This window comes from Lycorma delicatula, chromosome 1, assembly GCF_047948215.1.
Source record: "Lycorma delicatula isolate Av1 chromosome 1, ASM4794821v1, whole genome shotgun sequence".
Taxonomy (NCBI): domain Eukaryota; kingdom Metazoa; phylum Arthropoda; class Insecta; order Hemiptera; family Fulgoridae; genus Lycorma; species Lycorma delicatula.
In genome coordinates this window covers 117,287,125-117,300,291 of record NC_134455.1, presented here as the reverse complement: position 1 = coordinate 117,300,291, position 13,167 = coordinate 117,287,125, and the positions used below count along the sequence as shown (strand labels likewise).

The following is a 13,167-nucleotide window of genomic DNA, read 5'->3' as shown; positions in this document are numbered from 1 at the left end:
AAGTTAGTAAAATTTGGAAGATATTTGCCTTATCCCTTCCTTAAGGAAACCTATGTGGATATGTGAGAATAGAAATAATTTTTCCACATAATTAAATACTTGCTTGTTAGAAGCATAAATTAGGCCTACCTATGCCTTTTTACAGTCATTTACAGCTTTAAAATAGTTATAGTTTCAAAATGAAAAAATGAATAAAATAATTGACATTACCAATTGTAAAATTTGGGTGCTGGTAGTTTGTTTGAACTTTCAAAACATGATACAGATTGAAATTTACAGGAAACTAAATTTCAGCCATGCTTAATTATAGTATTAGTATGAAAATGATGTGTTATTCATGAATTTACATGACAAAAGAGTGTTTCTGGTATCTCTTAATCATCACAGACAGCTTGAGGAGCATGATGATCAATATAAAAATAATCAATATGCCCCCATCTCAAATATGGAATTTTTCCAGGTGTGTTTTGAGCAGATCTTAGTAAAATTTTCCCACAAGATTTATGCTACTATTATTACACCACATATTTTGAAACATTCCATTTTTAATTGAAATAGTTAATTCTTTTAAATGACCGATGAATGGTAAACTGTTGGTGAAAAAATATCCAAATTGAATGAGGAAAAAAATAAAAAATTAGTTATTAGTTCATAAAGCATTCCTTTTTAAATTGTTGTTGTTTTACACAAGTGTTGAACCTAGTTAAGTTAAAAAAACAATAAGTTTTCTGTAATTTTTATTGAATTTTATGAAGAAAAATTTCAAAAATGAAATTAAATAACTAAATGGAAAAGTGATTGGGAAGTAAATTAAGATCACACTTGATATTTTACTATCATTATGAAATAAGTTATTCATATTCAAACTTATCAAACAAGATCCAGAAAAAGTGATTTGTTTTCAAATAATCTCTGTATTCTAATACACATGCTATGAATTATTAATAAATATTTTGCTTAAATTCGTTATAATGATGCATCAACAAAACCAAGCCTCCAACAGTAAAACTAAATAATTTGGTGTCAGATAAGATAAATTGAATCAAATGTACTGTGTCCTACAAAATCATACAATTGTACACCTGTACATACTGTATATTTGTTTTTACAAAAAAAAAATGTTTTTGTAAATTTAAAAAAAATTAAATTGTGAGACAAAAGAGTGCTAGTAATATAGAGTTTAAGAAAGAAACCTGACTGTATAAAAAAAAATTCATTCTGCATTGTATAAAACTTATACAAGTTCTGAATTATCAATAAAAAATATCTGAAAAAATTGAACCTTAATTCTGTTTTTATATTACAGTAGATGCTAAAAATATAAATGAGGAAAGAACAAATGAAAGTAATATTAACAAAATAAGATTTCTATAAAAATAGAAATTTTTATGAAAATGTAAAAGACTTACCAGGTGATTGTTTTCCACTAATTCCTTTGAGATAGGTATACATGCTCGATAACTCTGTCATTTGCTGACCAGAGCACACAGATTATACATGGAAAAAATAAAAATAGCCTTATATTTTTATGGTGAACTTAAAAATTCTCTCTCTCTCTCTCTCTCTCTATATATATATATATAGGGAGAGAGAGAGAGAGAGAGAGAGAAAGAGAGAGAGAGCTATATATATATATATATATATGTGTGTGTGTTTATGAAAAAATCTTGCATTACAGTGGACTGAAAAGTAATTCAATCACGATTATCTCAAGAATGAATAAAGGTAGAGAAATACAAATATCAGCTCCATATGGCTATTTCTCATGCTAAAGTGAGCTTTGTTCATTACAACTGATTTGAAATAGAGTAAAAATCTTGTGCAGCATAAATGTGATATTAAACTATTGTCAGTGATAGAATTTTCACCTCACAGATAAGGTTGAAATACAAAAATGACTGGTCACATTATTAATTGACTCGATTACTACAACATTTGTGTGTAATAAACATTATTTTTTAGTGTATAAAGATAAGAATTAAATACTTCAAACAACTCTTCAACCAGTTATCACAAAAATTAATTCAGTTTCAATACCACAACCACTGATAAAAGTTGGGTGTATCAGGAAAAAAAGCCTAAGATATTACCGCTGCATTCTAGTTAAGGATTGGCATTTTTCATATACAAAATTTGACTTTCATGTACAACTGCAAATGTTAACTGTGGTAACACCTGTGGTTTACTTACTTTATAAATAAATAAATCAAATTTGTAACTGTAACAATTCAAATGCTGTCTTCAAGAAGATTCTTTTGACTAGTTTGTTGTTTCAAACCTTGTCTACTTAACCGATTATCAGAAGACAAGATACAGTAAGAATTCTCCTTGATGCTTATAGCAGTTTAAAGAAGCTTCAAAAACATTTTGTTAAATTTGGAAAAAACTGCGCAGATAACAGTACAGCATTATAATGTTAAGACAATACTTTGGGCAAGTAATGCTATTTAAAATTATAATTGGCTCACTTTCAAATTACACTGAAACTGTTCTTCCTAAGGATCTCTGTGTGCTAATTAGCAGCCCTTTATTTAGTGGAATTTCTCTACACCCCACTAAGCTAACTTTATTAGGTTACTGAATTTTTCACTAATGACATGCAAAAAAGCTGTCACGTGTAAAAAAACATAGTAACCATTTAAACAGATACTGTTAAAAAATCAGTATTTAGAATATTAATTAGTAAATTATAATTTTATCTTTTCTTTAAATTATTTAATATTTTATTTATTTATTTTTCTTTTTAAGATAATCTGGTGTGAATTACATTTCAACAATAACTTGTATGATGTATATCTAGATAAATATAATGTATTTATTACATGAACTTTACCTACACAGTAAATTTATAAGCTAAGCATTTGCAATCAGTTGATATTCATTATTGGTTTTTAATATAGAGATATTCATATCATGCTCTTACTTATGGACATCATCAGAATGTAAATTAGGATGTTACAATCAGATGACAGTCTGATACACAATACTCAATAAAATTATACATGTTATTGCCCACCACCATGTATATACACATATATTTATATAAAATAGTATAAATATTAATAAAATTATACATAATATTAACTTGGGTACAGTTAACTCAATAAACTGCATTCCTTGAGACATGATTGTTCAGTAAAGTTGGATTGTCTCAATTAGCATCCTGGAAATTAAAGGGTATAAATGAAGGTAAATTGCAGCAGCCAAAGCCGTTAATAAAATAGTTCTTGTATATCACTGAAATTAAACAACGTTATGTGCAGTATCACTGTGTGCTATTGAAATTTATTAGTGACCAATAATCATAGCTGTCAATGACATTAAAATAAATTAACTTACTTATTTGTTAATAATTATGAATTCATTTATTGTTAAATGAAGAAGTGGTGATTGTCATTAGGCAATTTAAAGGCACTTTACAGTCTTAATCAGAATTTATTTCTCTGCAAATGACATGTCTTCAATTTTTATATTCATCAGTTTAAGCAGGTCAAGGAATGAAGAACCTACAAAAAATATATGTGTATGGAGTATACAAAACACAACTGTTTTTATATTTAAAAACCTTTCAAGCACTTTATAATACATTTTCAGTTACTATATTTTTAGTTAGTAAATTTATAAGGTAGTAGGTTGGTAATCCAGTACAGTCCTGATAAGGACACACCTATCTCAGGAACTTAATCATGTGTTATAAGTGTTATAGAGGAATTTATAGGTGTTTTTATTCAAAATCTATTGTCGAGGAATTATATACCCTTTAACTCTTTCACATCTTATTTCATTTACACTCATCTCTTTTCCTCTACTAATTATCTATTTTCTTAAGCCAGAATGACTTGCTATGGGAGAAAGAGTACCTTTTAACATGATTACAATGATTGGTCTCAGTAAATGTTCAGCCTTATACCATTCCTCAATCACACACTCAGGAGGCACTACACAAAGAAGCTAAAATTAATTTTAGTATTATAACCCAAAACATGAGAACTGTAATAACAGAAGAAAGATTATTTGAGGCAGAAATGCTTTAAAACAAATGAAATAGAATGTGATAGATTGTCAAAAGTTGAGAGGGAATCTGAAAACATATTGTTTAGAATCTGAAAATACTGGTCACATCTATTCTACTGGCAACTTAATTAGATCTCATAGTGTTGGCTTTTTGCTCATGAAAGATGGAGAGAAGATAATGCCAAATTCAAAGCCAGCTCTGAAAAAAAGAAAGGAGAAATGGTGACGAAAAATCTTTGGTACAGGGATATGGAAAAATAAATAAATAAACGGAAATGTTAACACAGACTTCATTAAGGAAAAAGTTATTTTTTTGTGAATACACTTTTTCAGAAGTGAAATTCTTACAGGTGAACCTAGTTAATCTTGATTTGGAAAATATGCAACAAAAATGACTATAATGAAGGATAAAAAAAAGGAGCTAAGAATTATGACAGAATAAATTATGACATTCAATTCAGTTCTGAATGCAGCTCTATTAGAAAAATATACTACTGCTAAATAAAAAAGTGGCTAGATGGCAAAATTTCAAAACCAAAATAAAATATATAAACCTTTATCTAAAATGTAGTTTAAGTTGACAGAGTTTATATAAAGTTATGAATTAAAAATGCACAAAATGAAAAATAAGCTTATATGAACAAATGCTTTGGGTTGAAATACTACCGAACTTAGTGAAGACTAAGCAAAATTGGAAAATGCCTGACATGAGCACTGACTAAATTAAGACATAATAGACAATAACCAATAACAATATCCTTCAACTGATCAAAACTCATAAATTTTAGCTAAACTTGCTCCAATGCTAGTTTTAAAGATGACATCTTGAGGGCATGATATTTTACTGACTGTGGAGTAAACTTGATCTTATTGGCTGCAGAAAACAACAAAGCTCCCAAACCAGACCAGACAGACTTTAAGATTTTTTTAACTATGGATTATTTGCAATAAATGACATAGATTATAGGGAAATGCAAAATAGGTTAACAATTGTGAAATTTGAATAAACCTTTTGACAAGCCCTTTTTATCTCATTGGTTAATTTTATATTGACGTAAAGTTAATTTAACAACTAAGGAAACTTATAAAACTTTAACAGCAAAAAAACAGAATTGATGCAATGAGTGAAAAATTTCCAATATAAAGTGTCACACAAGAAGATCCTATTTTTCGCCCAAACTGTTTAGTGTAATGAAATATAACAATAAAGGCCAAAAAATCTCAGGAGAATTTAAAATTAGATCTTTGAAATTTGCTAATGTAACTGTTATAATATCTGAAAGTGCCACAGAAATGTAGACAGTGATAACAAATTTATTTTAAAATGGGTGCAAAAGGAGTCTCAAAATAAACTTCTCAAAGACAAAATTTGTAACTAACCTGAAAAAAAGTATATTTAAGCATGTTCCATAAAAGTATTTGGAATAAGGAATAGGTTCCTTTCGGTAATTCTGCTGTCTTAGAAGAGAACAAAAGCTGGAGAAGGAAAGGTTACAGGGCATTCAATTTAAAGAGAAGATGTCATTGGCAATGAAAAGAGAGCTAACACGTTAGCTGTAGTATATTTTTAATGCAGGTAAATTTTGTGCATTATAAATTCCCATTGTTTGATACTCGCATTTCCAATGATCCATAAAGTCATCCGTATTTCTTAAGTTTTTGCTTCTTCTAACACTGTCTGTCAGTCATTGATGGAACTATTAGCAAATGGTGTGGTACCGAACACCCAGGTCCAGTATGAATTTAATCTTCTAACATCAGAATTTAACCTTTAGAATTTTTAACTTAATGTGACATAAAAAAAATTAATGAGGATGATAGATGAAAATTACAGAAGAAAAAATACAGATTTTTCTGTTCAGAACTACAGATGAGAAATACATTTCTGCACAGAAGGGAAATCAAGGGAGATAGGACACCTCACTGTAAATACTTGTATCGGACATTCATAACTGGTACCGCAGCCAACGTGTTAAGAAGACTTATATCTTATCAATCTTAACTTTTGGACTGGAGACTTGGTTATTAACTAAATGTAAGGTAAAATTTAAAGATATGAGTACATCAGAGATCCATGGACAGAAATATATTGAGGAAAAAAATGAACAAGGTAAGGACAATAGAATAAGAAAGAGAATAAATATCAAGAATGTAACAATTGACACAAGGTAATTGTAATGCAGCTGACTTGGACAAGTATGTTGATCTGAAAATAGATGGACTAGATCAATGACAGAATGGATTCCTTATGATGAAAGAAGAAATATGGGTTTCAGAAAAGAAGATTAAGAGAAGAAATTCAAAGATTTGCCAGAAATAATTTTGCCAAGTATAGAAGGACAAAGTGAGAGAGGCAATGGAACATTTTGAAAGGACTCTGTCTTCAAGAATGGAACACTGTAGGCTAATAATAACAATTTCTAAGATAATGTAAACTATGAAACTATGAGATAGAAATAATGAAAAAACCTAAAATAGATAAAAATGATTGGTTAATACTCAGAGGTTATTTATAGTCAACAAAATTAATATTATATACCACTTGCTGACCAGCTGATTTTATGGTTAAAACATTATCTCAAAATCAGATAGTGTTAAGTTCATTTGTAACAAGGGTCATGTAAGTACCTAAGTATGTATAAGATTGTCAAAATAATCAAACTAATACTAAAAAATCTCACATATGTACATTTTAGTGCTTTGTAACATAATCAGAAAGTTTACAGAACAATGCAATGATCTATAGTACTGGAGTTATACTTAAAATAAAAACTAGTTACAGAAAGATAATAAGGAAATTATAGGGGAGGCAAAATGTGCAAAATTATTTGGGTTTGAAAAATATCATGATAGAAAAATCATTCCTACGGCATCAGAATTCTGAGAATTTCCATATTCAAGATATTCATGTATTCCCTCACTTCCTAAATAATATTATTAATCATTTTAATCCTCATGAAGGTGTAGTTTTTTAAATATTCATTTTTACACATATGCATGTGACAGACTAAATTGAATATTTATTTTATTTAGTTGAACCAGAGTCAAAATTAACAATTTATTTTCAATTCAAATGTAATCTTTTTAGTGAATTCATATGTTGTCATTTTTGTAAATGTTCAATACTCACAAGTAGGTTGCTTGGAGAAAAAACACGTACTCTTTTCAAGAGAGTCACTATTGTTTTGTGAGTATCTACATATCAATGAAAAAATGTTTTCATTCTGAATAGAAATCTGCCATTTGAGTTTCAGACTTTAGCTCTGCTGCTTTTAATTCCTTACTCTTTTAAATTATCAAGAACTATCAGCCACTCCTTGTGGCGAAAAGAAAAGAGGAACCACTAGGTTCAAAGTCTAGGCTGCAACAAGAGGAAAAATTTTTTCATTGGAAGTGGTGAATGTGTGGGCAACAGTATTTGGACATTAATTTTCATAAATGACAGTTCCTTAAGTCACATCTCATATTACCAAAATTCTGAATAGTACACCTCAATTTTGAAAGTACTTCACAGTGATCTTCCAACGTGATTGTTGTTCTCAACTTTACTACAACACTCGCTAAAATGATACAGTTTTTATCCCAGAAAACAGTTGTCATGATTTTTCATGTTTACTGTTTTGAAATTTCTTTGCCTTTGGTGAAATTGAATGACACCACGTCATGGATTTTTCTGTCTGAGTATTGATTAAGGAATTTATCACTACACTAAATGAAAATTAGTCTGTTATAAAAACTGTATGTGCAGGTAGAAGCCTTTGATTTCTGCACAAGTCAATATTTTTATGGCCCATAACTACATTGTCTTGAACACAGATTAAAATAACCTAGCTTTTTTGTGGACAATTTCACATACTCTGAATGCCTAGAAATTCTATAACAAATGCACAAATCAAGAAACATCATTTCTTGAATTTCTGCATTTATCTGCTCAGTAAGATCACCTGCGTAAATCCTAGGAATGAAAGGTTCACACTGAACCTTTCATTCCTAGAACATAATACTCACAAACATGAAGTCAGCAGAGCCCACTCTTACCTTTTATTTAATTATTATTAGGGGCTCATACATTTTTGAAAATTAATGGTGAATTTTGGAAGAATTAATAATTTTTGTTTAGATAAATTGAATCATATACTGTGCTTCACAACCAATAATATTAAATATCTCAGGAAAGCAAACAACAGCTATCTGACAACAGATTACCTTTATTGGACCAGCTGAAGCTGTTGTGTATGTGTGATTGATCTTGTAATTCTTGCCAACAACTTTTCATTTACATCAACTCTTAGTTTTATGTATGCCTCATAAATAAAGTTTATAGATAAACTAAAATATTAGAACGTATACAGTATGTATACACATATTCAGAAATATACAAATGCTGTGAAATATTAGAGAAGTAATTATGAGTACAATACATAATTTATTTTAATATTAGATTTATAATTACAACTAGTTATTACCAAGTATCCTTTAAGAGCATTTGCTAATCTTGCATGACCTGCCCGTTCTGCCATGTCTGCAGGAGTCAATTGACAGGCATTACGAAGCTGACATGCCTGCTCTCCTCCAGGACACTCTAAAAGTTGCCATGACAATTTCTCAAGGCCAAAGCGAGCAGCGAAATGCAATATTGTAGGATATTCCTCATTACCTGTAAAAGATTTATTCATTTTTTTAAAGTACAATATACTTAATCAACCACATTTTGATATTATGTAACAATATTAAATAAGAAATTGTTAAGGTTAATAAGGTTAATTTTGAATTACAAATTTTACTTTTTTATAAACACTAATTAAAAATATATTACTATAGAAGCAGAGACCGAAGAGAGAATTTTTTCATGAAGAATTAATTAAATAAAAAATTTTAAATGTGATTACCACTGAGCTGACAAATCATCCCAACTTCACTATGGAATGCTTATAAGTGTTTATTTATGTTTAGAAACCATTAAATCATTGGTTTTTTGTTTTTTTTGTCTTCAGTCATTTGACTGGTTTGATGCAGCTCTCCAAGATTCCCTATCTTGTGCTAGTCGTTTCATTTCAGTATACCCTCTACATCCTACATCCCCAACAATTTGTTTTACATACTCCAAACGTGGCCTGCCTACACAATTTTTCCCTTCTACCTGTCCTTCCAATATTAAAGCGACTATTCCAGGATGCCTTAGTATGTGGCCTATAAGTCTGTCTCTTCTTTTAACTATATTTTTCCAAATGCTTCTTTCTTCATCTATTTGCCTCAATACCTCTTCATTTGTCACTTTATCCACCCATCTGATTTTTAACATTCTCCTATAGCACCACATTTCCAAAGCTTCTAATCTTTTCTTCTCAGATACTCCGATTGTCCAAGTTTCACTTCCATATAAAGCGACATCCAAACATACACTCTCAAAAATCTTTTCCTGACATTTAAATTAATTTTTGATGTAAACAAATTATATTTCTTACTGAAGGCTCGTTTAGCTTGTGCTATTCGGCATTTTATATCGCTCCTGCTTCGTCCATCTTTAGTAATTCTACTATCAGCAAATCGTAGCATCTTTATCTTTTCATCTTGTACTGTTACTCCGAATCTAAATTGTTCTTTAACATCATTAACTGCTAGTTCCATGTAAAGATTAAAAAGTAACGGAGATAGGGAACATCCTTGTCAGACTCCCTTTCTTATTACGGCTTCTTTCTTATGTTCAATTATTACTGTTGCTGTTTGGTTCCTGTACATGTCAGCAATTGTTCTTCTATATTTGTATTTGAACCCTAATTTTTTTTAAATGCTGAACATTTTATTCCAGTCTACGTTATCGAATGCCTTTTCTAAGTCTATAAACGCCAAGTAAGTTGGTTTGTTTTTCTTTAATCTTCCTTCTACTATTAATCTGAGGCCTAAAATTGCTTCCCTTGTCCCTATACTTTTCCTGAAACCAAATTGGTCTTCTAACACTTCTTCCACTCTCCTCTCAATTCTTCTGTATAGAATTCTAGTTAAGATTTTTGATGCATGACTAGTTAAACTAATTGTTCTGTATTCTTCACATTTACCTGCCCCTGCTTTCTTTGGTATCATTACTATAACATTTTTTTTGAAGTCTGACGGAAATTCCCCTTTTTCATAAATATTACACACCAGTTTGTATAATCTATCAATCGCTTCCTCACCTGCACTGCGCAGTAATTCTACAGGTATTCCGTCTATTCCAGGAGCCTTTCTGCCATTTAAATCTGTTAATGCTCTCTTAAATTCAGATCTCAGTATTGTTTCTCCTATTTCATCCTCCTCAACTTCCTCTTCTTCCTCTATTACACCATCTTCTAATTCATTTCCTCCGTATAACTCTTCAATATATTCCACCCATCTATCGACTTTACCTTTCGTATTATATATTGGTGTACCATCTTTGTTTAACACATTATTAGATTTTAATTTATGTACCCCAAAATTTTCCTTAACTTTCCTGTATGCTCCGTCTATTTTACCAATGTTCATTTCTCTTTCCACTTCTGAACACTTTTCTTTAATCCACTCTTCTTTCGCCAGTTTGCACTTCCTGTTTATAGCATTTCTTAATTGCTGATAGTTCCTTTTACTTTCTTCATCACTAGCATTCTTATATTTTCTACGTTCATCCATCAGCTGCAATATATCGTCTGAAACCCAAGGTTTTCTACCAGTTCTCTTTATTCCACCTAAGTTTGCTTCTGCTGATTTAAGAATTTCCTTTTTAACATTCTCCCATTCTTCTTCTACATTTTCTACCTTATCTTTTTTACTCAGACCTCTTGCGATGTCCTCCTCAAAAATCTTCTTTACCTCCTCTTCCTCAAGCTTCTCTAAATTCCACCGATTCATCTGACACCCTTTCTTCAGGTTTTTAAACCCCAATCTACATTTCATTATCACCAAATTATGGTTGCTATCAATGTCTGCTCCAGGGTAAGTTTTGCAGTCAACGAGTTGATTTCTAAATCTTTGCTTAACCATGATATAATCTATCTGATACCTTGCAGTATCGCCTGGCTTTTTCCAAGTGTATATTCTTCTATTATGATTTTTAAATTGGGTGTTGGCAATTACTAAATTATACTTTGTGCAAAACTCTATAAGTCGGTCCCCTCTTTCATTCCTTTTGCCCAGCCCGTATTCACCCACTATATTTCCTTCCTTGCCTTTTCCAATGCTTGCATGCCAATCTCCAACTATTATTAAATTATCATCTCCTTTTACGTGTTTAATTGCTTCATCAATCTCTTCGTATACACACTCTACCTCATCATCATCATGGGCGCTTGTTGGCATATAGACGTTAACAATCGTTGTCGGTTTAGGTTTTGATTTTATCTTTATTACAATGATTCTATCACTATAAGTTTTGAAATAGTCCACTCTCCTCCCTATCTTCTTGTTCATCACGAAACCTACTCCTGCCTACCCATTATTTGACGCTGAGTTAATTACTCTAAAATCACCTGACCAAAAGTCGCCTTCCTCTTCCCACCGAACCTCACTAATTCCTACTATATCCACATTTGTCCTACCCATTTCCCTTTTTAAATTTTCTAGCCTACCAACCTTTTTTAACCTTCTAACATTCCACGCTCCGACTCGTAGAATGTTATTTTTTTAATTTCTGCGCAGTACTCAGAGGACTGAGTGATGTTGATATGGCCGTTTAAGTCATTGTGACTCACGCCCCTAACAACTACTGAAAGAGCTGCTGCCCTCTTTCAGGAATCATTCCTTAGTCTGGCTCTCAACAGATACCTCTCCGATATGGTTGCACCTTCGGTCCAGCTACTCTGTATCCCTGAACACTCAAGTCCCCTCACCAACGGCAAGGTCTCATGATTCATAGAAGAGGAATCATTGCTGAAAATTAAGGTATCAGAGCAGTTCAGTTTACAAACATATATTTACCAGCTCATTGTGGTTGTCTGGTGATTGTATTCTGTGTATATTGGTTTGCTTTGTTGTTTTATGTTCCTTCATTTCCTCTCTTCAACTCCTAGTAAAGCCAGTTATTTTTACGCGGACTTGAATACTAGATCGTGGATATCAGTGTTCTTTGGTGGTTGGGTTTCAATTAACCACACATCTCAGAAATGGTCGAACTGAGAATGTACAAGACTACATACACTTCATTTACACTCATTACATATCATCCTCTGAAGTATTATCTGAACGGTAGTTTACTGGAGGCTAAACAGGAAAAGAAAAGAAAAGTCATAATTCTTAAAGATCTCACCAATAACAAATCTTGGTAATAGACTTATCAGGCTATCAATTTTTTGTCCTAAGAATTCAATCTTGGTTGCTAGGTTATCTATTTTATCCCTACTATCAAAATCACCAAAGTCATTGTTGTCTGCAACCATGGAATAAGGTCAGGAAGATCAGAAGAATGACCTTTCAATTCCTCCTGTGACCTCTAATCCAAAGAGAAAAAGTTCCTTTTACTGATATCAAATCAGCCTTCTTGTGATCCACTAGAAGAATGTTTCCTCACATAAGTTGCTCTTTGCCTTTCCTTCCTTTCTAATATCTCCTTGTACACCCTAAATCCATTATAATTTGCAAGATAATTCGAATGGCAGAGAGCAGATGTTACTGGAGTAGTATTATCCTTCTTGACACAGTCCGCAGTTCTATGTCCACCTGCGCACATTATACATCTATTCGATCGCATGCAATTGTTCTAAATGAGCCCATATTGCTGACATCATGTGTATTGTTTTATCCCAGGAGACCTCCTTGGTGTTTCGAAACATACACCTAAAGTTTATACTTTAGGTTAAAGATCTCCCTGTTGTTACTCAGCATTCAAGGTTGTTGGAAAAGGCACTTTCATCACCTGGTGTTAACAATACTCTGGGCCCTGTGTCCATGGATCTCAATACCCCCCTTGTAACATCTATTGGGAAGATTGTAACTTTTAAAAAAATGGAACATGTTGGAAAAATTAACTGGACATAACTAATTTTTTAAAATAATTGTTTTATTTTGTGTAGTAGTTTGTTAATGAGTTACCTGTTGAATTTGTTTGAGTGCATTAGGTATTTTATAATACTGATTTCTTTACAAACTTTATTAGATCTTCAAAAATTAACCATGTTCAAATTATTTTTTTCCAATACATACTTT

At 31.3% G+C, this 13,167-nt stretch overlaps 1 protein-coding gene and 1 long non-coding RNA gene across 5 annotated transcripts in view; one reads left to right on the top strand and one right to left on the bottom strand.

Moving 5' to 3' along the window:
• Positions 1-13,167, bottom strand: part of stumps (DBB domain-containing protein stumps) — a 276,278-nt gene that overhangs the window by 30,674 nt on the left and 232,437 nt on the right. For all 4 annotated transcript variants that reach the window (XM_075359839.1, XM_075359846.1, XM_075359864.1 and 1 more), the window contains 2 exons: positions 8,481-8,671; positions 1,410-1,473 (listed from right to left, as the gene is read on the bottom strand). In XM_075359839.1, the coding sequence (XP_075215954.1) occupies positions 1,410-1,473; positions 8,481-8,671 (255 nt within the window). The remainder of the gene's footprint in view (positions 1-1,409; positions 1,474-8,480; positions 8,672-13,167) is intronic.
• The window catches only part of LOC142321623 (uncharacterized), a 39,830-nt gene that overhangs the window by 16,513 nt on the left and 10,150 nt on the right, over positions 1-13,167 (top strand). The gene's annotated exons all lie outside the window — the stretch shown is intronic.